A 27,309-nucleotide genomic window follows, 5' to 3' on the forward strand; every position below is an offset into this window, starting at 1 on the left:
TATAAAATATGTACGAAAATTACATGAACAAAGATTTTTTTCAATTATTTGTATGTGCAGGTTTGAATGCACTTGTTAATATGCAGCTGCAACCTTTTTAACTGCAGATGAGACGAGGACATATTTCAGTGTGTGAATGCATTTGCTAGAACTGGAGACCTGGAGTCTATTTCAAACGTATTCAATTCCCCCCCAATCGTCGTTGTGTTTCAATGAACAAGTTGTGCTTTCAATTATAGAATAGGAATTGGAGAAATTATCTAAAATGGAAGGAGAAATATGCCGCTCAGGTATGAGCTTTGTTTTCTCACACACATCAAGAAAACTGTGTGGCACGCTTACAAAAGTGGAAATGGAAACCTGAAGAATGAACATTTTTTTTCTAAAAACTGTTCCCCTCCGCTTTGGCTTTGCAGATTTGTGCACCAAAGTGAAAACTGTTCTGGCGGTAAAAAAAAAAGGAGCATTATTCCTCAGCCGTCGTAAATCACTCTACAGTGTTTTGTGTAGCACCAAATAATATCAAGAATGTTTACTTTTTATCAAATTTAAATATTTTAGGGGGGTAGACATTTTAGCCTTATGTTACATATTTACCTTGTGTTCTTCCTCTTAACCTGCGTTAAGGACCAGTAGAAGGCTCCCCAATGTCGGCTACAAGCTAAAGTACCACGTGTCACCTCTGCCACGCCTCTCACACCTAAATATAGGCTGCCGAATGAACAAACACACTGAGAGGAGCAATAATGTGAAATCTACTTGAATAAACTTGAATAAAATGTGTCGAGGAACAGACTTTAATTTATATTTTCAAGGAGGCAGACAATAACCAGTAATGAGCTGTGGCTTTGGCATTTGGGTTTGGATTGTCTCACTTTGAGCCAATAGGAGCCAAGTGGGTTTCTGTCCCCTCACCCCTTACGCAAACTGTTAGTAAGATTCACATTTACTTTTGAATATGAATTATTAATTGCATACTGTTATTCAAGACCACAGACAGATATAGATATGTATCAACCCTACCTGCAAAAGATTAAGCGATTAATCGATAGTCGATACCCTATTAATAGATAATGTTAACAGAAAATCTGAATAGATGATGTTGGTTATGTATTATATGTATGTGTATATATATATTTTTGAGTCTGACACACATGAAGGCGCCGTTCACCTTTGCTGTCCAGACAGCTCCAGTTAGTAGAAAAGGATGAGGCACATAAGGGCACCAGTGAAGCGAGCTGCAGCAGTATTTTAAAAACTTTATTGAACCAAGGAGACAATTATAACAGTGAGGGATTGACTCTGTCTCCATACTTACCGAGCTGTCTACAGTCCGCTGCCTAAGTAGACGGCGTACTTAAGATGTCTAAGAACTGAGACGGCCTTCGTGTCTGGGCCGCGCATATGATGACTTAAAAGGCTGAAGGCTCAGGAGGTAGAGACCTGAGAGTCAGTCATGCGTTAAGCGCTATTAAAAATGTTTATCTTATTGGTATGTTTATTTATTTAAAGGATGATGTGGGAGTTGCAATTTGCAGTGAGAAGATTCTTGTTTGCAGCACAGATTGTTAAAATTCAGCATTTTCGAAATGGATATAGGGGGAAGAGTACAACGTTGTGCATATTCTGCCCATATATAAATATAACAATAGCTGCAGTAGCCCTCACCCTGGCCTCTGTGTGTGACACATACTAGCAGGTCTGTCTGAGCCAGTGATGTCATAGAAAATAGCTGAAAGTTTGCTTGCGTAACCCAGGACCTTCATGCTGGGAGGTGACATTGCCACACGTGCGCATGAGCAATAACAGAGATACGTGTGTGTGTGTGTGTGTGTGTGTGTGTGTGTGTGTGTGTGTGTGTGTGTGTGTGTGTGTGTGTGTGTGTGTGTGTGTGTGTGTGTGTGTGTGTGTGTGTGTGTGTGTGCACGCGCGCGCGTTCTATGACGACATGGCACACAGAGCCTGGCATCGTTCTGGTTTTAGTTGTGTGTTTGTAGAGCCTTTCAAAGAGCAGTTGTAGTTCAAGGCATGGATTGTTGCACAGTCCCTTGTTTGATGGCTCTTTTGTGAACGTTGCCTCTCTGTCTCTCGTCAAAATTGAGTGTCTGTTGAAAGGAGTATGGCAAGAGACTTTGGCCCAGAAATGACAGGTTTTGGTGTAATGTCAAGTTTGTCAGGCTAACAAGAGCAACTGAAAGGTTCAAATTCAGTCGTATCTCTGAAGTCTATTCCCCCAAAAATGGACCTGCCAGATTTGTCCTCCCAGCTCCTCCTTTGCAAACACTTTCATCGTTTTCTCAGGGTTGTTTGCAGTTAATGCATAGAATACCAATAAAATCCCAATACCGTGTCCATGAGTGTACTCACAGAGCCGCCCTTAAATCTCTCAATCTAAGTGTTGAGGACATAACACGTCTTTGGATTTGAACTGGTTGTCAGTCAACCATGGAAATGGTCTCATCTCACGAGTTTTTAGCTATGAACCTGATCCCTGTGCCAATTTTGTTGATGACAGTTTTTGTATTTGTAGCTTTAATGGATGTGTAATTGCTTGCTTTATAAATGATCAGATGTGCATGCAAAAAGGCCTGAAATTGTGGGCTTTCAGCAGCCAGACGGTGTTTATGTGACGACTGAGTATGTAGATGTCAAAGCAAATTGGTCCCGTGTTTACGCTCATCTGATTTGTTATCACATGGGACGTGTTACCCTGGACCAGGAGTCGGTGCAGTGAGGGTCGATTCAGGAACACAGGACATCCGGCCTGTTAGGGTTCAATCGTAGGTTTAAGTGTGATAACAGCTGAACGACAATTCACCTCAATCCAACGCAGCAGGTCTGCAGTGAATATGACCTGTGTGAGGTTTATTCAGGTCCTCACTTTAAGGCTTAATTGTCAAGTATTTCTATTTTGTCCACCCAGAACCACTATGACAAATAACAGAGAGGGTTTTTGCACAGTGTATACAGCGGACATTGTTTTCTAAAGGAAAGCGTAAAGTCGCCCCTGCTGGATGTATTTCATTTCATTTAAATGTTTGTATTTAATTCTACTTGCTCTCTGAGGGAGTGGAGGATGGTGCAGTCCGAGCTCCATGTGTCTCAGGCCTTGGTGTGTGTGCTGTGTGGGTGGAATGGTTCAGCCCTGGCTCTTTTTCTCTCCGGTGCAGAATGGGGCAGCCATTAATCTGGTCCAGCTGGACAGAGGGAAATTAATGATCATTTACACTGACGACATAATCAGGCTTCACGCTGTCCTCCGATACTAAATTGCTTCTTTTGTTCCACAAGATCTCCTTCTCTCTCTCTCCATCTCTCGCTGTCACTTCCTCGCTCTCTCTCTCTCGCTCTCTCGCTCTCTCCCGCTCTCAACTCTGTCTTTCTTTTGCAGGTTGTTCTCTGTTATCGGTCATTAAGTGCTAAGTTTCCATGGAAACAGCCTGCTTGGAATTGGCGTGCTACAAAAGAGGCCCTGTGATGTTCAATATGGAGAACTATCTCCTTCCACTGAGACACTCCTGTCCAGTTTAATGTGTCACTGCAGACCTGTTGGGACAGAGGGAGGAGCTGACCCCTACGTCTCTCTGCTGGGGAGATATGGAGGGATTTTTAGGGCGAGGGCATGCGTACACACACACACACACACACGCACACGCACACGCACACGCACACGCACACACACGCACACAGGCGTACAAATGGCACACACCCAGGACCTTCATGCTGGGAGGTGACATTGCCACACGTGCGCATGAGCAATAACAGAGATACGTGTGTGTGTGTGTGTGTGTGTGTGTGTGTGTGTGTGTGTGTGTGTGTGTGTGTGTGTGTGTGTGTGTGTGTGTGTGTGTGTGTGTGTGTGTGTGTGTGTGTGTGTGTGTGTGTGTGTGTGTGTGTGTGTGTGTGTGTGTGTGTGAGTGAGTGAGTGAGTGAGTGAGTGAGTGAGTGAGTGAGTGAGTGAGTGAGTGAGTGAGTGAGTGAGTGAGTGAGTGAGTGAGTGAGTGAGTGAGTGAGTGAGTGAGTGAGTGTGTGCGTTCTGTGACGAGATGGCACGCACACAGGCGTACACATGGCACATTGAGTACGCCCCTTATCTCTCAGCCAGGGGTTGTGTAGCTGTTTCCTTGGTGCTGTCACTTCTTGGCGCACTGACCCTGTTGGCAGGTTACGTGGGGGGGGGCTGTCTGTGTGTAATTAGGCTCTGCTCTGGGTGTAATGACTTAGCATGGAGCTGCTCTCTATCAGGCTCAGCAGACAGTCGCTGTTGGTTTTAAACAGTAGGGAGGAGAGGGAGGAGCTCGGCCATCACCCAGGGCGAGCCTATAGGGTGTTTGAGCGGCTCGGTCTCTTGGAGGGGAGGTTAAATTGAGTTCCTGAGTCAGTGGAAATCCCCCTATCGCTTATCGAAAGGCAAGAGGGTTAAATATTCAGTCTAGGAGGTGTGAAATGTAATCTGCACTGTGAGTTTAAATTGTCTTTGGATTCCTCCATCGCTGCTCTGTTCCGCCTGTGGTAAGACGGAGATAAGTGGGCCAGAACAAAATGGCTGTCATAGCGACTGTCACTCAGGTATACGCTGAGCCGACATGGTCTGACATGAAACTCAACTTGGCAACCACTCAGTAACGCGGCGGCGGCGCTATTTTAGCAGTCTTAATCTCCCCTTGTTTATCTGGCAATTCTGCGAGAGCCAAAATGCGCGACATCGCCCCGCGGCTATTTTGACTCCGAAAAAAAACATCCGTCACGAAACGCTGTCCCGTCTCAGATTCAGACGTCACCGTTTAATTCTCTACCACTGTTCGGGTTCCTTCAAAAATGATCAGCCAACACCTTTGACCTCTACTGCTGAAAAAAGTCCCTTTGCAAATGTATCGCCACGGAAACAGATCATTGTTGCCAGTGTAGGTTGTTTACTCTAAGCTTTGTTTGGGAGATTGAACGGATGTGACTATGAGGATTTAAGATACAAGATTGGAATGTGTTATTAATCTCAAATTGTTCAAATTGGCTCTTTTTTTGTTTTCGTTGGATCAGGGTAAGTTACCAAGGGTCAGACGGATTCACTTCACAGGAGGCACTAGAGTATAAGAGTGGTTATATTAGTGTGAGGGGTTTAATACGACTTAGTGCAAACTGAGGGAGAAAAACAAATTTGCCAAATGATTTATTGATTCCATAGCAGTTTACGGTTAAAATAATCTTGGCAGAGATTAGAGGAGCAGCAGTGGGACGTGTTGGTAATGCATTATGGGGGGAAAAAACTGAGCTTCAGAGTGCCGGAGATGAGCGGATATGTGATATATGCAGAGGGGAGGAAGAGGGGGAGGAAGAGGAGGAATGACCCAGGATCAACGTGACCAGAAACGCTACCCCTCTTTGGTTTGATGTCATCCGGACGCTGTATGAAATCACTTAACATTTGGAAGGCGGGAGCACACGGGGATGAGACAAGGTTTGTATGAATGGAGGGAAACAGGCGAGCTCCCAGCGTGTGTGATGGACAGGTGCCAGGCTCCATCAGTGGCGTGGAAGTGGTGCAGTAATTAGTCAAATGAGGAGGAAGTGGAAGAGCCGCCGCAGAGAGAGAGAGAGACAGAGAGAGAAAGAGAAACCCCCCCGGGGCTGTGTCTCCTCAGCGGGAGGACCACCGTGGCCCACTCAAAACACACACACACACCAATCACGCAAGCACAAACCAATGCAAACACCCAAATCTAACGCGAAGTTTCACACATTAGGAGATCTTTAAACACAGAAACAATGGGCACACATGCCTCAAGAGCATGCTGTACGTGAGCACACACACACACACACACACACACACACACACACACACACACACACACACACACACACACACGCACACACGTACTCATTTTGAGTTATGTAGCTACTGCTGTGACTTAATGTGGTGGGATGGAAGATGAAATTTGGATGATTGTGTGTTTGATATAGCTGCTGGCTGAGACATTACTGTGACAGTGTGCTGGCAGTTTTAGAGCTCCTATAAAGTATTGAATCGGGAGGGGGGGGGGACTAGAGTAAGTCGAGGGAAAAAATACGAGAAACGGGTGGGAAGGAATTATAGGCGGGATATTTTTGCGGCTCTCGATTTGAGAAAATCCAGTGGATAGGAAAAACAATTCCCCTCCATCAGCAAGTTAATATAAAGGCTGCAGTTAATCTCTGTCAAAGAGAAAACACCCTGACTGATGATGGAAGGAGGAAGAGGAGCCACATCTGCCTTCATCCCGCTCCTACAACTCACTTAGTCTGTCTGGTGCCTGCTGACCCACTGACTGACTTGACTGACAGACAGACAGGCTGGTTTGCACTGAGCCTATCTCCTTCTCCATCTCCATGACCCTTTTGCTTTTCTCCTGACAAAGCTGATTAACCAATAGATCACCAGCTGTTGAGTCTCCCACTGTTCTACGCTACATCTCATCTCGCAGCATCGGATTATTCTAATCTGCCCGCCTGGGAGCCGAAATAGATCAATTACAACCCCAAGACGCGACGCCGCCGCATACAGACTAATACAGTAGCGGGACAATTTCAAGGGCAATTTCACCGAGGATCTGGAACGTCCCTCGCTCAGTTAAGCTCCACTGTCACACTAAAGTAATAAATCAGCCGTGGCGCTAATCTTAAAATTCTGGGGGAAAGAAATCAGTAAAACTTGAAACGAGGAGCCTTTTGTGGTCATTTGATCTTGTGTAATGTCACACACAGTGGCGATGATGACGGCGCCGTGACGCATCACCGGCAAAATCTAATGAAGCAGCGGTGGCGAGTTAAATACATCGGCGACATTTTCAACAAGATTGTACCTGTAGGTGATTATGTTTGCTTAGGCTCGGCAGCCATAGAGATTAGACAAGGATGAGTGTATGCAAAGGCCCGTCTCTTTGGGGAGCGCGTGTGTGTGTGTGTGTGTGTGTGTGTGTGTGTGTGTGTGTGTGTGTGTGTGTGTGTGTGTGTGTGTGGTGTGTGTGTGTGTGTGTGTGTGTGTGTGTGTGTGTGTGTGCCCGCCAGATAATGATTGCATTTGTTCAGACCTGTTTTCACCAGTTGACAATCCCTCTGATAATGTTACAGAAGCCGTCCCAGCCCATCCCCCCCCTACACACACACACACACACCACCTCATCGCTCCTCTCTAATCTGAATCCCTCCCCGAGGTGTCGATGTAAATATGGAGCTTTGTGACGACACAACGCTGGAGAAAACGTCTTGTGTGTGTGTTAGAATATTGTCATTAAAGGAGATGTGTGTGAAATGAGCCTGGGTTGCTTTAGTTGTGTGTCTAGTATCATGTGGGATGTTCTTAAGCTGTTCTCTTCAGCAATCTGGAATGCGGTGATTCAGCGTTTTCATGCCTTTTGGCCGCTAGGAGGCAGGGGAGCTCCTAAACAAGCTAACCGACATTAGCAACACACAGAGGTCACGATTCTCTTTAAGTCCAATATTGGCTTTTATTTGAGCTCTGTAGCTGCTGGGTGCTAGACTTGTTTGTTTGATTGGGTTGCGAGCTCAAGAGGTCAAAGAGGTGAAACGTTGGGTGACGATGCTCTCACCTGCATTCAGTAATCATCTAAAGAAAAGTGCTCAATACAGGTTTAAAACTTGCCTGCTTGCTTGCCAGGTCGCTGGTATAATAATGCAGTATTACGATGCATAACAGTCTGAAGCAGATGGTTGATGAGCGGCGTACATGTCGTCGTGCGTCTCTCCGGGAACGAGACACTAGAAATCACAGTAGCAGTCTACGCGTCTTGATTGGACTCCAGTCCCGCCTTAGTACGAGAGGCTTCTGCTCCGTACGTGTTCTCTCTTATTGAACTGTTCCCGGGGCCCGTCGGACCCGGGGCTGCTTGGCAGAACCCCACTAATATTCCTTAATGATGCGGCATCTGTCTCTGTCAACCTCCACGCCGCAGCAGCCAGACAAGGCCTATTGTGTGTGACTTCATGAAGAGATAAGCAGTCCTCTCCCTGAGACACGGATGAAAGGGACAATAACAGCGAGCGCTACCAGGGAAACATAGTGGGAAAAGTCAACAAATAAGTCTTCTCACTGGGCGGCAGACAGAGACGTATTTTTCATTTGTTATCAGTTTTACAGGTTTTTTTTAACTCTCTTTTGCTGTGCTGACAGGAGGGACGGAGTGTGAACTGATAACAAGGGTCACTATTGAAATTCTATACAGAAGCTGGAGTTGGTTAGTGAAACTGAATAGCGGAGGGATCGGCTTCCATCAGTGCTGAAGCTGCATATCACTTTTTAACAGTCGTTCTCTGGAGCGTCGCCAGAGAACGAACCTCGCCCCGCACGCACACACACACACGCACACTTCCCTCCCCGCCCGTCTTCCCATCTGTGTGTTTACAGTGACACTCTGAGTTTGGCACAGTGGAACCAGTTATCATGGCTAATGATGAGAGCGTGCGACGTGACAGAGGGCGCAAAAGTCACTCTGTGCACATGTACATTTGAGTCACGCGTGTGTAAGTGAGTGTGAGTGTCCTCGTTTGTGTGTGTGTGTGCGTGTGTGCCTCAATGTCCCGACTGCCAGAGTGAAAGCATATTGGTGCAGATTGGCTGGGTTGCTTCTGATGGTGTCCTGTGCGAGCAGAAGGTTCCTCTTTTCCTGTGAGAGTGACAGGCGTTGCAGTCAGCGTGAGCGTGAAGTCAGCCAACGCACAGATAGCACAGACGTTGTGTGTGTGTCTGTGTGTGTGTGCAGGAGAGAGACAGCCCAGACTCTAGATTCTGGTTTTTGCTGGTCCCAGTGTGTTAATGAGCTGGACTAAGTTGAGGATCGGCACAGATTGTTCCTGTGTGTGTGTGTGTGTGTGTGTGTGTGTGTGTGTGTGTGTGTGTGTGTGTGTGACCTTCCTTTGACTTTGCATGCATTCGCTCTGATTCTTGCACATTTTTGCGCTGCGTCGATGTTTATTGCATTTCACAGGGTTGTATTATTTCCACTCTTTATTGAAGTGTTTATCCTCAGCTCACACACACAGACACACACACACAGACACACACACACACACACACACACACACACACAGACACACACACACACACACACACACACACACACTATGTGATCATCATCAGTAAAGCTGATTGCCAGTGCCAGTTGCTTTTTCTGCTCTAGCTGTCACATTACTTGAGTGTTTCAAGCACTAAAAGCCCTCGAATACAATTCCAGACTGTCTGATGCTCACAGCCCCTCAGCCATGATGGTCACTCGTCTCTACACCGACGGGGCGCTTCGAGTTCCCATCTCAGTCAGTGTTGCCATGTTCTGTGCCTGGTGTGCCTGGTGTTCCTGTGTTTCGGCGCTGGTTCATCCTGGACCCATCACCAAATTCACAGAGGGTTGATAATGAAACGTCTTCTTTCGGAGGGCAAAGGACATTTCGCGTTCAGTGTTGGGTTTTCTTCACATCTGCACATATCTAGACCGGGGAATATTATGGCCAGCACCTCAGATTGAGCAACATTGGAAAATCCGTATACATCTAATAGGGAATAATTATGATTCAAAGTTATGAAGCTTCTTTTTGAAGCTTGATTCCAAATGTTGCAGCAGCTATTTGTCATGCGTCTTCTGAACCACAGAGGCGGCGGTTGACTTAATTTCACATTGGATTGCTTGGCTGTATGCTTACAAGAGGTAATTAAGCAGTCCATTTTCCAATGAGGCTGTTTGTTAATTATAGCAGCGACCACACAATTATACAGCACGCCGGCATAAACGCACATTGAAAACGTCAGACGAATAAAGGAGGCTGCATTAGGAAGTTTAGCGGCCCTGCAGAAGCAAAAGAAGATCCTTTCCACTACGTTGCCAAGACGATGACTGAATCCTTGTTTTGGTTTGGATGTAGTAGTACACAAACATATGGAGGGAGAGAGAGGGAGAGAGAGAGGGAGAGAGAGGGAGAGAGAGAGAGAGAGAGAGAGAGAGAGAGAGAGAGAGAGAGAGAGCGCATTAAGGGAATGAATATTGATTTAAAAACAAATTCGACATGGTTTTAAAAAAAGAAGATGGACTTGAGAAATGCCTCACTTTCCAGAGTCGGGGGAGTTCCTCGTCTGTCAATGGAGCGAGGAAACGTCGCTCTTGCTTTATGGTTTAATAAGATTCCCCTTAATGGCTTCTTCCACCTTGAGAAACAGTTCTGTGAAATGCTGTGTGTCTCCGTGTGTGTGTGTGTGTGTGTGTGTTTGTGTGTGCAAAGTGAACATCTGCTTTCCTCAGCAAACATTTCCCTTCCAGATACTTTTGTCCACGTAAACACCCGGCCAACGGCCGCTTCACCTTCGCCTCCTCTCTTATTTGGCGGAGTGGTTTTTAAGGCGTCTCTGTCTCAGAGGACGAACTCAAAATGCGACACCAGGCAATCTCCTCTGAGTGCTCGTCTGGCAGAGGCCCCCCCTCCCCCCCCCGAGCACCCCGGTCCAGGTTTTTTGTGTGCTCAGTAGTCCGGCTGGAAGGAGAATCTGCCTCTGGCCGCCTGCCCAGCGACTCTCAGCCCGACAGAGATGGATCGTGTGTAATGGACGCCGGTGTTTTCTTTTTCTAATCGCTGCACATCAACACATCAATCTTGCCGGGATAATATTTCATTCTGCAATCGCGGAAGGAAATCTACGACTGTTTTAGTGATATTTCTCCCCCCGCACACACACACGCGCCTCATTTTAATTACACGTGACCTCTTTGATGGCATTGCATCCCCATCATCTTCATCTCCTTTGTGACTACTGGAGCTTTCTTTCCCCCGCTTGAAGATGCAGCAGAGACGATGCAGCCGCTTTTCACTCGCATCCCAAGACTGCAGCGGTTCAGTCCATCTTTCCAGTGTAGATGCACCACAGCAGAGAGTTAAAGGTATCAGGTTGTGAGGTCACTTGAGGTCACCTGAGTCGTTATTGTGGCGCAAAGTTCAGTGAAAATCCTTTCCCGCAATTCCGAAATAGGAGATAACTTCCCTCCGTCCGCTTGCTTCACTGGGTTAAGAACGCTTCGCCCCTAAACTCAAAAGCAGCGCCAGTCACAGTAACGCAAGCAGACAGACAAATGACTCCAGCGTAGACTCGGCCTTCTCATTGGCTGCCGAGCGGCCTCTGCTCTCACACCTCCGCACCTTCCAAATGCCACGGCGGAAATGACAAATCCGTTTGATATTATCATAGAGGAACAAATCAGATTGAGAAATGATTACAGTGGTTAAGATTGGATTTGTAAACGAGCGACGACCCCCCAAACGAGCGGTTGATTGGGACTTTGGGCGGATTTGCAGCACGCTGACTCATTCTGAGTGACAACGGCTTTATTGGAGACGACTGCGGTAGCGACCTCGTGTCACATGAAGACAGAAGTTGAAAGAGAAACCGAGCAGTTGTGCGTATATAGAATGGATATAAAGTTTGATTTGACTCTGATTAAGGCAACATAAACACCATAATGAAAGTGTGTGTGTGTGTGTGTTTGAGTAGGTGAGTGTGTGAGTTGAGAAAGATGTTTCATTTGGATCTTCAGGCCTAAAGCTCTAATTGGTTTGAATTATTTAGCAACGGCAGGTTGCATTTTGATTATTTATTTATATTTTTACCATATAAAGTAAATAGAAAGTGGTGCTTTGACGGTGCAACAGTGGATCTTTGCAGTGTGTGTCGGGCAGGATGATAAGTTTTAATCCCTGGAGTGGTGCACCGGTGTAGATTCGATAGCGTGGAGCCCTCGGATGCTGAGTCATGCCGGGTGGGGGGGAAGGGGGGGCTCATCTCCTGATCCAATATCTGTCATTATGTGTTTGAATAATCTCATCCCCCAAACTGTGTGTGTGTGTGTGTGTGTGTGTGTGTGTGTGTGTGTGTGTGTGTGTGTGTGTGTGTGTGTGTGTGTGTGTGTGTGTGTGTGTGTGTGTGTGTGTGTGTGTGAGAGAAACGTTTCCATGTCTTTGTGTTTACACCCTGAAGGGCTGCAGTGTTTTGTGGGTACATTAAACTCCCGTGTCCTTCCATGTTGTTGACTGTGTTTTGTGTATCTGCATCATTTACAGATTTACAGCGAGAAGAAGAGCCAGTTTGAAATCAAGAGGAACAACCCCAAGGACCTGGTGGAGCGGGTGGCACGGGACATCTCCAAGCTGCTGAACAGCAAGAGGAAAGCGCTGGAGGTGAGACACACACAGACACACACACACACACAGACGCACTCAAGTTACCCCCTTGCTTATGTCTGAGAGGTTCATGTGTGTGGGTGCAAGAGGCCCAGACTAAGACAGGAAGTCCAAGACTCGGTGAGGTAGTATTTATACGTATCTTCAAAATTGGAATTTAAAACCCAAAAACTGCCTGATTTCGAACGAGAGTGTCTGCAAATGTTGCTCAGATAATCTTCAAACTCAAATTTAAACATGGGGAGCTTGTGACTTCTAAATTAACTGTTTATGATTAGAAAGTATTGCTATTTTAAGTTGCATTAGTTCTTTTCCTATTCACTTTGGCTATTCCCATCAACCGCCGCCTCGCACACACACACACACACACACACACACACACACACACACACACACACACACACACACACACACCCACACACACCTCACGCACACGCACACACACAAGCTGTAATCAGTTTTACACAATATTTTTAAACACACTGAAACTGACAACACTAAGCTTTCATTTGATGTGTGGGAGATGGTTTGTGCGTGTGTGTGTGTGTGTGTGTGTGTGTGCGTACAGGGTGACTCTTGAAGTTCTTCCCTGTTGCGCTGTATTTAAGGATGGGGCAGTTGTCGGGTGTATCCACTCTCCTCCCCTCTGTGTTTTGGTCTGATGCAGTCACTCGCTGCGACCCAATTGAAGCCTTGTAAGTGTGTGTGTGTGTCTTTTGTGTGCGAGGTTGTACGAGCGGCAACTTCACGCTGGGCGGCAGAAGCCTCTCGAACGCTTTGTAAACGCCACGGCCGGGACACTGAAACGGACAAAGGTGTTACATCTCCTGTGGTCATATGTGGGATTGAATTTGGAATGACATTGATCCGACAAACTTACACGCACACACTCCCACGCACCATCCGAAGCTCCGTGGGCCAAACTGTCACCTGGCATCCCATCAGGCTGGGAGCCTCAGTCAGGAGGGAGGAAATGAGGTGAGAAAGAGAGAGAGAGGAAGAGAAGAAGAGGAAGAGAGTGAGGGCCCGGAATGAGAATGTGTCCCTGGGGCGTGGAAAAATCAAGGAAATGATGTCGGGGAAATTCATAGGTTTAAAAATGAGCAGAGGGAGGGAGGGAGGGAGGGGAAGAAAGAGGAAGAGAGGAGAGAGAGAGAGATGACAGGAGGTATGGAGACATTACGGGAGAGGAAAAGCTTGTTAAACGCCACGCATCAAACTTTCATTTCGACTACTTGTGAATCTTCGGCCGCCAATAAAAAAATTCTTCCGCTGCCGAGGAAATAAATCAGATATCTCAAACTCACAACCTGTTTCAACCTGCTGGAATGGCCCTTTACTCCCCCTTTACTCTCCCACTTGAGGGAGAGATTAAATTGTTTGTGTGTGTGTGTGTGTGTGTGTGTGTGTGTGTGTGTGGAAATCATTTTTGGTGCAGCCTATTTAAATCCGGCTCCGGGTGATTTCAGTTAAACTCATGTTTGTATGCTTGATGGTGTAAAACGACCAGTGAGCGACGTGTTTGTACTCTGGATTGATCTAAAACGCTGCCGATTGTGTCGGACAACAAGGGAGGAATGAAGAGTGAAATCAGGGAGTGTGTTTGGTGTGTGTGTGTGTGTTTGTTTGTTCGCTCGCTTGCTTGTAGGTTTAATATTTTGATGCGGATCTGTCAGATTCAGGTTTTGTTTTCGCCTTGTTTTGTCAGAAAAGGCTCAAGTTTGACTTCAGAAGTAGTTTACCTGCATATTTGTGTGTGTGTGTGTGTGTGTTTTGCGCGGTTTGAGTATGAGTGGCGTTTGTTGTGCACCTGTTCTTTTTTGTTTTAAGTGTACTTGTTAAAGCACTCAAGCAAGAACGTTCATTTGTTACCCGGCAGTGAATTCACAGAACGCGCAGCATCTCTGAGTGCAATTCTAATTTCATTCACTTGTTCACATCCATCCACTTTGCGCTGGTTAGTTTGTGTTTCAGAGAGCAGTGTGTGTGTGTGTGTGTGTGTGTTTCATATTGTTAGAACGCAAGGTGCTTCTGTGTAAATATCTCTCAAATAAACTGCAGCGTGTTCAGATGTTCCCCTTCTGCGAAAAATGGAATCAGGACAAGCCGACGTCTTTTCCTCTAAAGCCTCTCCAGTGTTTATTCTTCCTCTTCCTCGTCTTAATCTCCTCCGCTCGTCGGCGTCGTCGTCGCCCGTCTGCTCGGCCTGCTCTCGCCTCTGGCTCCAGCCATCTCCTCCCAACAATGATGTGATTGTACGCTGGCTGCCAAAATGAAAATGTAAAACAAACCCCCGGCAGGCTGACAGGCCCGTGTGCGGCTCTGCAGGACATTTTGTTTAAATCGCCTTTGTTTGCGATGGCTGGTTGAGGTGATGCAAGCAAGGTTCTCTCTGCTGTGTGTGTGTGTGTGAGAGTGTGTAGCTGATGTCAAGTTTGCATCTGACACATGGTGGGCTCTTAGTTTTCCGTCGCTGACTGAAATCTGTTTTAAATGTTCTTTGGGGCACTTTGCTAATCAAATACATGTAGAATAAAGGATCCATTTCCCTCCTTTGATGCTTTTCTTTCACTAGATTGCAGCCAAACGTTTCCTGCGCATTGTTTGTAATTTTCATCCGGGAAGTCAGACTTATAGTTGACCTTTGATCTTCGATATTCCATCAGAAGAACTCATTTAGTGATGAATAACCTCACACACACACACACACACACACACACACACACACACACACACACACACACACACACACACACACACACACACACCTGCCTCACATTGTTCAGAGCCTTACAAACTAAGATCATAGCATCACAGTAACCAGACGGAGGACAGATGATGAGGGGATTCCTTATGTGCAGGTGGCAGAACAGTGAACAGTGAAGGCGTCTATATCTTTGTTCAGGCTTTGTTACAGTGTGTGTGTGCGTGTGTGTGTGTGTGTGTGTTGAATCACAGCAACAGGCTCACTCCCACACCTCACTGGTGCTCGGAGTGACTCTCTGACAGGCCTTTTAACCCAAGCAGCCACAGAGAACACAGCCCTCCATGTAAGCTGTCATGTATTCAAAGCCAAACAGCCCTCTCTGACTGAACACAGCCCTCTTCTTCTTTTCTTCCCCCTCTTCCTCCTTTTCTTCTTTGAACGGCTCCGTGATCCCCGCGCAGAGCTGGGCCCGGTCCCTCCGGAACCAGCCCAGCCAGCGCAAAAGTCCTGTACGCTGTCAGTCAAAGCCGGGGCAAAGTCGAGCTGTCAGTCAGGCAGGCGGCGGCGGCGGCGGCTGGTGGGATTTATCCATCCTGGCGGCGGGAAGAGGAGGCTCCGCGAGTTACAGACGCAGATCGTGTTACTTTCCCATCAGCCACCACACGGCAAACTACCATTGTCAAAGCTCTTAAGTTAGGATTTCACACAGGGTGTTGGCGGAATAGAGAGGGAGCTAAGGTTGGTTTAATCCAATTACACACATCTCTGTGCTCTTCCAGTAGCACTTTCAGTCTGAAGGATGGCTGCCTCCGGGCTCATGGCTGCTCCATGGATACACACCCAGAACACACACACACACACACACACACACACGTACATACCCATACAGTACACACACACACACCCTCAGGTTGTTTATGGAGGTGGTTGCAGGGTCAAACTGTGGCAGGAGGTGAAGGCATGAGGTCGTGTAACAGCACGCAGACAGAAATGTTTATGTCACCAATAGCCACAGTGACGTTTGGTCAACAAGTGTCAATGAAAGATGGAATTTGTTGCGGTTGTATTGGCTCGAAACGAGGAGTGAAAGTTTGACCTCCTTACTTCCTCTCACAGCAAAGTTCCAACAGGAGGAGTTACTGCCTCTGTCCTTACTGTCGGGAAACGTCTGTCATCGTGTTTCACTCCATTACTAATTCACACACACACATGTGCAACACCCGCCACGCCAACGTGTTCACACAAGTGTGAAGAGTTGTGTTTGGTTCAATTCCACACATCTGAGTCAGTAAAGAAACGACAGGTGTGGTGACGAGACGGTGGCAGCAACTTGAAGTCAGTCAGTACAGCAGGGATACACATTAGATTTAGATTAGAGTTTATAGTATATGTATAGATAGTATATAGTTTATTTGTCCTGTACAATCTAACCTACATGGTCAGGATAGCAACATACAAACCAAGTAATTCTCTAAAATTCATCTCTTGTTCATTTTTCAGCGTTGGTGATTTGTTAGTCAGTAGTTCATATTCATAAACAAAAAAAAAAGAAAGAAAACGATGACGGCAACAAGAAATCAGCTGTTTAATTGTCGTTGCCGTGGTAACAGTGGGGCTATAACCGCCTCCTTGGGAGTGTGCGCGTGATGACTCGAGTCGTCATCCCAGCGAGATCTCTGTCGCCTCGGTGACTGGCTTTAATTGAACAGACATCCGGCACAAATAACCAATTTATAAGAGCTAAATTTAGCCCCCCTCTGTCTTTTTAAAGGGCTAACCGGTGCTAAAAATAAGACTCACGCTGCAAACAAACTGTGAGGTGAACGGTGAGTCACACGAGCCGCAAACTGATCCGGACCAGTCCACCGGAGCTGCAGTGTGAGTAAAGTGAACCTCAGCCTTCAGTCTGATGGGGCTGATATCAATACACCCGCCGGCCATTTTTTTTCTTCTTCTCTCTTTTCAATCAATTAGCCGGTGCTGTTAGCCGTGGCAGTAACCTGATAAATACCGTCTGGCTCCTTTATTTATTTATCTATTATTTATTTTTAAAAGACCTGAGATCTGCCAGCTATGCAAATGAAGCTTCGTCAGAAGCTTCATTTGCCTCCCTGAACAGCGGCGACGTGACGGCAGCTGCGTCCCCCCGGAATGAACGACGCCACCGGCAGCAGGTGATTATGGTCCCTCCTGCCGGCGAGGAACGGTGACAAATGAAGAAGTTGTGTCTCTCTCTCCCTCCCCCCACCCCCTCAGTATGCGGTGCCATTTAAGGCATTTGGGTGTGTTTGTGTGTGTGTGTGAGAGAGAGAGAGTAAACAAATACAATCATATCACCTCCGCCAAAGTGCTCGTTGGTTCCGTCCAGGGATCTGTTCAATGACTCAATCTATTATTAGTTGTTTATTAGTCCATTACATTTTGTGCCGCTCGGCCTGGTGGTGGCGCTGTAACAGTCAAAGAATCAGAATTGCTTCGTTTACCTTCCATCTATCCATACAGGCCACGCCCATTTGCAGCGAACTTGCGCCTTTAACAGAAGTTTCTCTTGTATCTCCCTCAAATTTGAGTAAATTGTCAAACTGAACTGTAAACGTAGATTAGAATGTCTCGCAGGCAAAAGTTTAATCTTTATTGCTCGATATTTCTCACAGTTTTTGGATTATTGGCTGTCGGAGTGGGCGTGGCTTATTCTTCAAATAGTGCAGAAGGTCCCTAGCACACTGGGAGTAAACAGTAGGTTAATTTATCCTTCCCTGTTATTAAACACAGTCTGCGTGTTTACTCTTTTTCCGTTTGCGTCACATAATCCTTCATTTTTGTGAGGTTAGCTGTTAAACATCCCGCGGCGTTTAAGTGCCTCACTATTTACCTCCCTCAGGCTCAGAGTGCCGCTCTGTGAAAGCGAGCGGCTCTCTTCTTGGCTCGTGTTCATTTAGGGCGGCTTAATGAATTACGAGGTCGTCATAATGAGTGTGTCTGAGCGCTGCTGCGGGGACGACAGGCAGGCTTGAATAACTAATGAACCCAATCACCAGTCACACCTTCAACACCCGCTGAAGTCCGGAGAAACGTTTTCTGTATTATGCCTCGGCGGAAAGACGCGAACAACTTATTACGTACGCCAAACCGTCCACCATCACCTCCAGGAAAACGAAATTAGAATCGACTCTAACAAAGTCATTTGGTTTTCCATTTCCTGTAGGCCTTTGGAGAGGCAGTTATAACTCTCAGGTCCCACCAGGGAGGAACTCAGGAAGTAGGCCGAGCTCTACTTGGGCAAAAATAGACGAGAAAACTTTCGCGGCTCTGATTGGCAACGGCGTCAAATTTCCACAGATGCCATTCGCAGCGACTCCATCACGCCGGAGACGCACAAAACAAAACAAAGGGGTTCGCTTCCCCCGGCTCGGATAAAAAGTTTCAAAAACAATAAAAAGTTGAACAGCTATATCAGATAAAAGTGTGTGATAAAAGTGTCCAGCAGAAGATTAGTGTCTACTGGAATGTAACAAATATGAGCAGAGAGACGAGCAATGCATCAATGTGTGTGTCCATCATCCATCAATGTCATCGTCCTATCGTTGTTTATCAAAGCAAATGCAAGTCAGATTCTCTCCAGAACACGTTTGCGTTCTGATGACAGTCCAAAGAGAAGTGAAGAAGTGAAGGAGTCGACCTGAAATCCGATTTTCCCCAAGCAAACATATTGATTTTGGAAGCAAACATCTCATAAGTTCCACAACATTCTATAAAAATAAGAGAGAACATAATCAATTTAATAGTCCTTCTCCTTGACTCAAGGACTCCAGTGCTAATTGGTGCTGTTTCTTAGTGTTGTGCACATTAATTGTGCATGCATACACACACACACGCAGATACACATGTGCACATGCACACACACACACACGCATAGATGGTAACACACATCTCCACAGTCCTCTGGCCCTTGTCATTCAGATCTATGAACTTCCATTAGCAACCATCTGTTACAACCTGCAGCGAAGCTATTGCCCTTCTCCCACACACACGCAAAGAGACACACTTAAACGTGCCCGACCAACGGCCGACTAACTTCTTCTCGGCCTTGGGAGAATTTGCAGAAGGGATGGCCTGTTTAACCTTCAGAGGAGAAGTCACCCGTGCACTCCTAAACACCTGCGATAGCGTCTCTGCGCTGCTGCCCACTACAGATGCATTTAAAACAACACACACACACGGAGAGAGAGCCAAAGTGAGAGAGTGAGCACACATATGGGAGGTTATTGCCAAATGCATGTGGCGACAGGTCAGAGCGTCTTGTTGCAGAGACACATTGCTGTAACTCCACATCATTCTGTCTGCAGTATTGGGCCATTCTATCACTTCCAATGATAAAGGTCACGGCATCCCACCCACTGTTCCCCGGCAACATTTCACATTAGTGAAATGTCACAAAGCGATCTGCTTGGTGGCAGTTTGCCGCCTGCAGCACTTTCCTTCACATCTTCAGCGCCGCGCTCTTATTTGAGATCTGAATGTGCCATTTTCAGCTCCATTTGAATGCTGCGTGCTTTCCCTTTGTCTCCTCTCCTAAACAAATGTCAAATGTACAGCAGCAAGATTTATATTTTTGTCGCCGTGTTCCCGCCTCACACAAAGTCATTCATTTGAGTGACAATTTAGGTTCCGGGCAGGATGTGGGGTGGTGGGTGGGTGTGTGTGTGGGTGGGGGTGGGGGTGGGGGTGGGGGTTTGATTCGGCATCTAATTAAGTTCTTGAAAGGCAAAAAATGCTTTTCTGTGTTTAAGCAACTTGTTCACGTAGCAACAGCATCTGCCTCACTCCTTCATTTCCCCGTCAGCCAAAGACAAATGAATAGAAATGACTGCTTTGTGCTTTTTATGCAGCCGTCTTTGCGAGCGGCATAAAACACACATTTCATGTCTCGCATGTGCGTTTTTTTTCGTATCTGCGGCGACGGGGGGAGAGAAAAGGGACGAGAACACTTGAATCAGGAATCTCTGTGCTAGAATTTAAGCTTTTTCTTCTTTTTCAATTGCACGCCGGCGCTCTTGTCTGCGCGTTGTTTTCTTTCCTGGAGGGCACAATTGAAAAAGGATCGTTTTATATGAAAGGGGCTTTTGAAAACGCATCAGCTATCAAATAGAAAATATATGTTATATCGCCGTGCGGTGGGAAAAAATGAAATAAGCTCTGCCGCGCCTTGTTGAAATAGAAAATGGTGTTTTTTAAAGACAGAGGCGGCGCACGGCCCTCAGCTGAGCAGACTGGAGGCCCCCCCTTTTTTTATAGGAGGTAAAAACAATACTCGTAATAAGTCGGTGTTATCATACCCTCCTGTTCTTAAGCGGGTCAGAATCCACCCACTTTCCAATTCCCAGGCCCTCCACCCTATAAGCTCCCTCCACCCCCCGCTGCCTCTCCTTCATCCTGTGATTATCCGTCAGCCTCCCTCTTATCGGCATCGCCATCATCGAGCAGCGAGGCCGTAAAGCAAAATGGGTCCCGGCGGAGGAGGTCGGTGAACACAAACGCGCGGATACAGGCGATAGACGGGGGAAATAACCTCTTAATACTTCCTGATTGTGATTATTGAAGCGTTTGGCAGCGTTTGATTGTCTGAACGTGACGTCGTCTGTGTGAATTTCTCGTCCTTTTGTTCCAAACGGAGCGACGCACGATGTTGTTTTGTAGAACAAGTAGCTGTCGGTGGTGGCGTAAATAATCCCTATCTGTGAGCACGCTGGGCTGATATCCATAGCCTGTCAGTGACCCCAGGGTGCTGCGCTTTAATTCCAGTGTGATGGAGAGTCACGTTCTGCCTCAGCGACTCCCTGTGCTCGGCTCGCCAAATGGACAAGGCAAATAATGGGCTTTTGTCCTGGAAAGGAGCAGTTATTTCCTGACGGATCATTGATCGGAAGGGCAGGGGCTGTTTTCACAGTATGGCTGCCTTACATAACAACACAGGCAAACACACACACACACACACACACACACACTAACACACGTATAAACAGACACACACACACACACACTTGATGCCCGGTTTTATCAAATCCATGAACCGCTACTCTAGATCATAGGCTGGGATGTTTCTATCAGCTAGTTCACACGCGCACACACACACACACACACACACACACACACACACACACACACACACACACACACACACACACACACACACACACACACACACACATGCACACCCACACACCCATGAAGTAAAATGATTTGCATTTACATGGGATCTGACACTTTTGATCGTCCCTCCACCATTCATAATAGGAAAAAACATCTAGACACGCCAATCAGTTTCAAGGTGGTAACTGGTAATAGAAGGTGGAGGCTTACTGGTTAAACCGGGAGCGACTGTATGTTTGTATGTATGTATGCATGTATGTATGTATGTTTGTATGCTATGGAACATTTCATATGCAGCAGAAATGTGTGCTTTCACTCTGGCAAACCAATCAATTCTATGCAGACGAAACGCTTTTCAATTATGCTCCAACGGCGCCTTTTTTTTCCAAGCGATTTCAGAAATGTGAAATTGAAAGTAGATGTGTTGTAGACGAAGTAAAACAAATTAATTAAATTTTTCTGCTTGTGCTGTTTTTGTCGTGACCGGCATCTCCACCGGTTAAATTACAGAGCGATCGCTATGTGCTGTGGGTGAAGACGAAGAAGACGAAGAAGAGGAAGAGCCCGGCGTTAATAGAAAAGCTCAATCCTTCGCCGGCTTTAGCACTTTTGCTTCAGCACACTAGAATGATCCCACTTAAATAGAAGAGATCAACTTCAGTGGGCCGCCGCTGCAGTCGGTGCAGAACAGCTCAGTTTCACTAGGAAGCCTCTGTCTTATTGAAACACCTCAGCTCCTCGCCTGGTGCATTGCTGCCAGTGATCTTCGGAGGGGCTGAACGCGGCGCCGCAGCTGCAGGCCCCGCCGGCGCTAGTGCGTAATACGGCAGCACAGGACTCGCAGGAAATGAAAAGTTTGGCTGTATATGAAAGACAAAAAGGGGGGCCGAGTGTGAAGGTGTAAGAGGTCGAGCGGCTCCGCTGGAGGAATGACATTTGTTTGTGTGTTTTTTATTCCGACGTTTCTGCTTAAAAATTCCCATCATGGCAGGTTTACACACTCACGCAGGGAGGCCCAGGGAATCAGAGGTCGCCGCGCCTTTATTTTGCTTTTCCATCAGACCAAGCAGTTAATCTTTGCTCGGCCTCGGCTTATCTGGGCGCCTGCCACCTTCACCCTGCCCAGGGAGGGAAGCTTCACACGCCTCAGCCTTTCTCCTCCTCCTCCTCCTCGCCTTCATCTGCGGTGAAAGCTCTGCTCTCGCTGGCCGGGGGAGGTGGCGGCGGCGGCGGCAGATTGAATTATATTCTCCTTGTTCCATTTCTCTCAAGTTTGCATTCATTTGCAGGCCGCTGTCACTTCTCTTCTGTTGTGTTTGTTTCTTAAGTGGAAGCCAATGAGAGTCTGTCTCAGCTTGTTGGATCTTCTCATATCAGCGGTGGCATCGGTCTGCAGGAGTCGTTGGTTATGCTTTTATTGGTGTTAGAGCACTTTTGCAGCAGCAAATGCCCAAAGGCACCCGGGCAACACAGGAACACATGCGGTGTGTGTGTGTGTGTGTGTGTGTGTGTGTGTGTGTGTGTGTGTGTGTGTGTGTGTGTGTGTGTGTGTGTGTGTGTGTGTGTGTGTGTGTGTGTGTGTGTGTGTGTGTGTGTGTGTGTGTGTGTGTGTGTGTGTGTGTGTGTGTTTTTGGGTTAAATCATGAATGAGTTGATGATTTTGTCCCTTTGCTCATTCTGTCTTGGTGCGTTTGAGTCGTGCAGTCACATCAACGCAAACATTTATCACTGGGATCAGAAAGAGGAGAGACAGATTCTGTCAGTTTGAGAGTCGGAGCAGCTTGGTCTCTAAACCAGTGTCAGAGCCCCAGCAGCCCTGTCTGACTGCTGACCACTCACCTTTGTCTTGTAATGCTCCATCTTCCTCCTCACCCTCACATGTTCTCTCCTGGGTTGCGATCTTGTCACTTGCGGAGGGGTGAAAGTTCAACTCTGGCAGCAGCGGTGAGCGGAAAAGCAGGAAGACTAACAGCAGTTTTGGCCCTGCGCTTTCAGACTCTGGCTCTCCCTCTCCCTCCTCTTCCTCACCCGCGTTGTCTGCACCACTGTCTAAAGCTTTGACAGGCTGTCATAACTCTGTCAGACCGTTATAGCCTGCCACAGCATAATGACCCAACACTTTTCATGATTGGCAGGTGTTTTTCCGTGCCGGCCAATGAACCCGGCGGTTGGGAGATTCGCTTTCATGCTCAGTTACCGTGTTAAATGGATGACTGACAGGTGACCCCCCCTCCCCCTCCCCCCTCACAAAAAAAAAAAAAAAAAAACGGCACAAAAGAGGAGCCCTGTTTGTTTGTTTTGTTTATCCGCCATTTAATTCTGCGAGCGTGTGTGTGTGTGTGTGTGTTTGAAAAGCGAGCAGCAGCTGTCCGCCGCGCTGGGCTCATTCCAAGGAGTGACCGGAGGGACGGGACACATTTTTCCTCGGCTAAACGAGTGAGCGGAGAAGGAGGGAATGGAAGATAAGTGTTTGCCTGGAGGCAGAGGAGGAGAGAGGGAGAGAGAGGGTGGAAGAGAGAGAGAAAGAGAAAGAGGGTGGGAGAGAGAGAGAGAGGGAGGGAGGGAGGGGGTCGCCTCAGTTGAGATGGTTGAGGAGAATCTCAAATATTGACCTTGGAAAACCACCTTTATGATAATAGTCTCTCTCTCTCTCTCTCTCTCTCTCTCTCTCTCTCGCTCTCTCTCGCTCTCTCTCTCTCCTTTGATACACATTAATCCCATGGTCGATTACAAAGGTACAAGCATAGGTTCAATGTATCACAACAAGCCTTAACCCCTCCACCTCTCCCCCCCTCCCCAAATTCTTGTGTTATCATCGTCCGAGACAAAGGTTCCCGGCTCCGAAGTCGTCTGAGGAGTAAAGGTCTCACCCATGAGTAGAATCACTAATCACGGCCTATATGTGTGATAATAATAATAATAATAATACTTTATAGAGCGCCGGCTCATTCTCTCCTCGGTGAAACCTCTCGCGGGCGCCGCTCTACAATTTCTCCACCTCGCGCACACGCAAGGCAAAGAACACTCAGAGAAGGCGGAGGAGTACATCCATTCATTTAAATTGGTGCTAATGGCAGACTATTTAAAAGTCAATTAATTGCTAGGGGCCAAATGCACTGTGGCAGTTAATGCTGCCACAATGCTAAGTAGTAATTGGATGTGTTGATGTGAAGAGTCTGTGTGTGTGTTGGTGTGTGTTATTGCCTCCAGTCTGGATCCGGGTGGCCACCTACCTCCAATACCACCACCCAGCAGCTATTGACCTGTGTTTATCGTAAAGCAAAGCATCATGGGGGGTGGGGGGGAAGCGTAACAAGCCGGATTTGGTGCGGCATGTTTCTTCTCAGATTGGTTGATTGATTTCACTTTGCGGCGGCCAGTTTTTCAAACCCGCTTCTTTTCCTTCTTCTTCCTTCTTCGTTTGAATTCTTTATTATAGTTTAAGATCGCCGCCACCACCTGTCTCCATTCCATTACCTTCTCCCTTTCCTCCATTTCATCACGTTCGCCTCCGTGAGAGAGAGAGAGAGAGAGAGAGAGAGAGAGAGCGAAGGCCTAGGATCGATGTGGGGCCTGCACACGGCGACCAGCAGCTGGCTGAATCGGAGCGATCGATCAGGCGCGGAGCATTTACTCTGCCAGACTGCTGGGCCTTTGTGGACGGAGATTATTTCTAAATTATTACAGGAGGCAGATGCCCGTCAGAAGATGCTCTCTGTCAAGGTTATACACCGCTCCACCACTGCCATTCTCTCCTCCGCGCTTCCTGATCCGTCACTCTCCCTTTTGTCCTCATCTTAACCGTCCGCATTATCTTCATCTTCCTCTTTTTATCTGTCTCCTCATTGTTACCCGTGACTCTTTATTTTTCGGTACGTTTCTTTTAAAGGAGATGTTGTAGGCCAGATCAAAAGCATAGATTGTGTACGGTGGGGATGAGAAACTGAAAATGTCATCATTGAAAACAACGACACACACACACACACACACACACACACACTGATATCAGTCTGTAATCATCCTGAATAAATCAACAGCAGCCTGTTTGATCTCTGCAAACAATCTAATAAGCTAAGTTTCATTCTGAGTGCATGTTTTCTATATCTGACTTACTGTAGATGTATGTGTTTGTTTGCATCTTTCCTCTGCGTAGGTGTGTGTTTGTGTATTCTTAGCTTTGGTGACTTGGTAAAAAGCCTCTTATTCTTGCGGTGGGCCTGTATTTTCTTTCTTTTTCATACAGATTTGACTTCCTGAACGATTGAATAGCCTTTTTTTTGAAGATCACTTCACGGTGTTAGTACATTAATGAGTGTTCATATAGCAGCCTACAGCAGCAGAGGTCGCTAAGTGCTTTGCTTTCTCCCCCCATCACGCCAAGGCTAAACGTTTTGCGTCTTTTAAAAGGCAAACATAGAGGTTTGTGTGGCCTCGGCCTCGAACCAAGCCGTGGTTTGTAGTTTTGATAGTTTGATGGTTTTCATCAAAGGGAAATGTTCCCACGTCTGCATTTGGAATTTAAATTCACATGGAAGCACACAGAGTGACAGACGCTGCTGTGATGCATTACCAGGCTGAAGTGCTGCTGTTGTTCATTTTGTCGTCGTCGTCTTTACACGAATTCCCACAGATGAAAGCACAAGCGCTCCACCGCCGCCTTTATCCATCACACTGTGTCTGCAGTCTGGACCTGATTATTGATCTCTGCTGTGTTCTTCTGCAGAGTTGTAATAGAAATTGAATGTTAAGATTGGATCGACGAGCAATGTCGATGATGTAGTTTTGCCTATCAAGCAGTTTTTCCAGAATTTACCAGAGAGAGGTGTGTGTGTGTGTGTGTGTGTGTGTGTGTGTGTGTGTGTGTTTGTGTGTGTGTGTGTGTGTGTGTGTGTGTGTGTGTGTGTGTGTGTGTGTGTGTGTGTGTGTGTGTGTGTGTGTGTGTGTGTGTGTGTGTGTGTGTGTGTGTGTGTGTGTGTGAACTAGCTGATAGAAACTGCACATCCCAGCCTATGAGCTAGAGGAGACAATTCATGGATTTGCATAAAACGTGTGTGTGTGTGTACGTATGCTAAACCAGTGGCAGATTACAGAAACCTTATCGTGGCGTGATTTCATGTAGCGGTTAATGTATATAGGTATTTAAACGCTCAGCTCAGTTTCTGTCTCCTGTGGGAGGCAGCGTGTAAGCGTGAGGAGAACAAACCAATAGACGAGCTGAAGGCCTGTGTGTGCGTGTGTGTGTGTGTGTGTGTGAGAGAGACGGGAGGAAGGGAAGGGAGAGAGGGATTAATTGTTCGCCCAGGAGAGGACGATAACATCGAATGTTTAAAAGCCGCCACAACTAATCCTGTCATTTCTTGGACTGGAATAATGAAAAATGGAGAAACGATATCTGCCGGAGAACTGGAACCCGAGTTAATCTGCACGTCTGTAACGAGCACGTGTTCGCCGCTGCGAAACGCTCGGCAGGAATTGCGCCGCGTTCCCGCTCGCGTGACATCATTTTCCACCGAGATGACTGCAGGGAGAAATGTGGCTTTTTAATGGACGCTGTGGCCTTATTGCTTTGCGTGTACAACGCCGTGTTTAACTCGTTATTTTTGTGTAATTCTGCATAAATAATCACAGATTTCACGATGACATGTCGGATATTTAACAGGAATTGTATTGTCGTGGCATTTCCGAGAGTATCCGCCGTGTTTTTAGCTCGGTTTCCTCCTCATTTGATGCAGTTCAACTTAAAATTGAATCTCTACCGCTCCTCCTGCATTCAAACAAACCTCTATGCATCCGCTCATGTTGGAGGATAACTCATCTCTCCTCTGTCCATCTGCTCGGCCAGTATCCTCCATTGATTCTCCCAAAGCTAGAATTAATGTATTTAGTAACTTATTTTCCAATCAATCACTGCTTTGGCAAGGTCTCCGCTACTTTTAAAGCTGTGAAATTGGATTACTCTTGCAATATATTGCAATTTGCTCAAAACGAAGCTGATCGTCTGCCAGTGAGAACTTTTACCCGAGCCTTCCAAGCCTACAGGGGGCGGGAGAAGTGTTTGATGTTGAGAAGTATTGTTTTAGTATCACTTAAAAGGATTGTTGTGCAGCACGCAGCTCTTGGATGGCAGAGGTCTTGGATGCTGCTGCGCTGTTGATAAAGGTGCCGGAATGTTCTCTGTGATGGATTAGTCAAGTAAGCGTCGCTGCGTTGATTTTTTAAGGCTGAATAGAAATCAAAGGCTGACG

At 46.8% G+C, this 27,309-nt stretch overlaps 1 protein-coding gene across 1 annotated transcript in view; it reads left to right on the top strand.

Annotated features, from left to right (window-relative positions):
• Positions 1-27,309, top strand: part of cacna2d2a (calcium channel, voltage-dependent, alpha 2/delta subunit 2a) — a 109,389-nt gene that overhangs the window by 16,618 nt on the left and 65,462 nt on the right. The window contains exon 3 of the mRNA XM_076141113.1: positions 12,088-12,204. Coding sequence (XP_075997228.1) covers positions 12,088-12,204 — 117 coding nt within the window. The remainder of the gene's footprint in view (positions 1-12,087; positions 12,205-27,309) is intronic.

Source organism: Genypterus blacodes, unplaced genomic scaffold (assembly GCF_046128005.1).
Source record: "Genypterus blacodes isolate CSIRO-AG114 ecotype Tasmania unplaced genomic scaffold, CSIRO-AGI_Gbla_v1 ptg000017l_1, whole genome shotgun sequence".
NCBI classification, from domain to species: domain Eukaryota; kingdom Metazoa; phylum Chordata; class Actinopteri; order Ophidiiformes; family Ophidiidae; genus Genypterus; species Genypterus blacodes.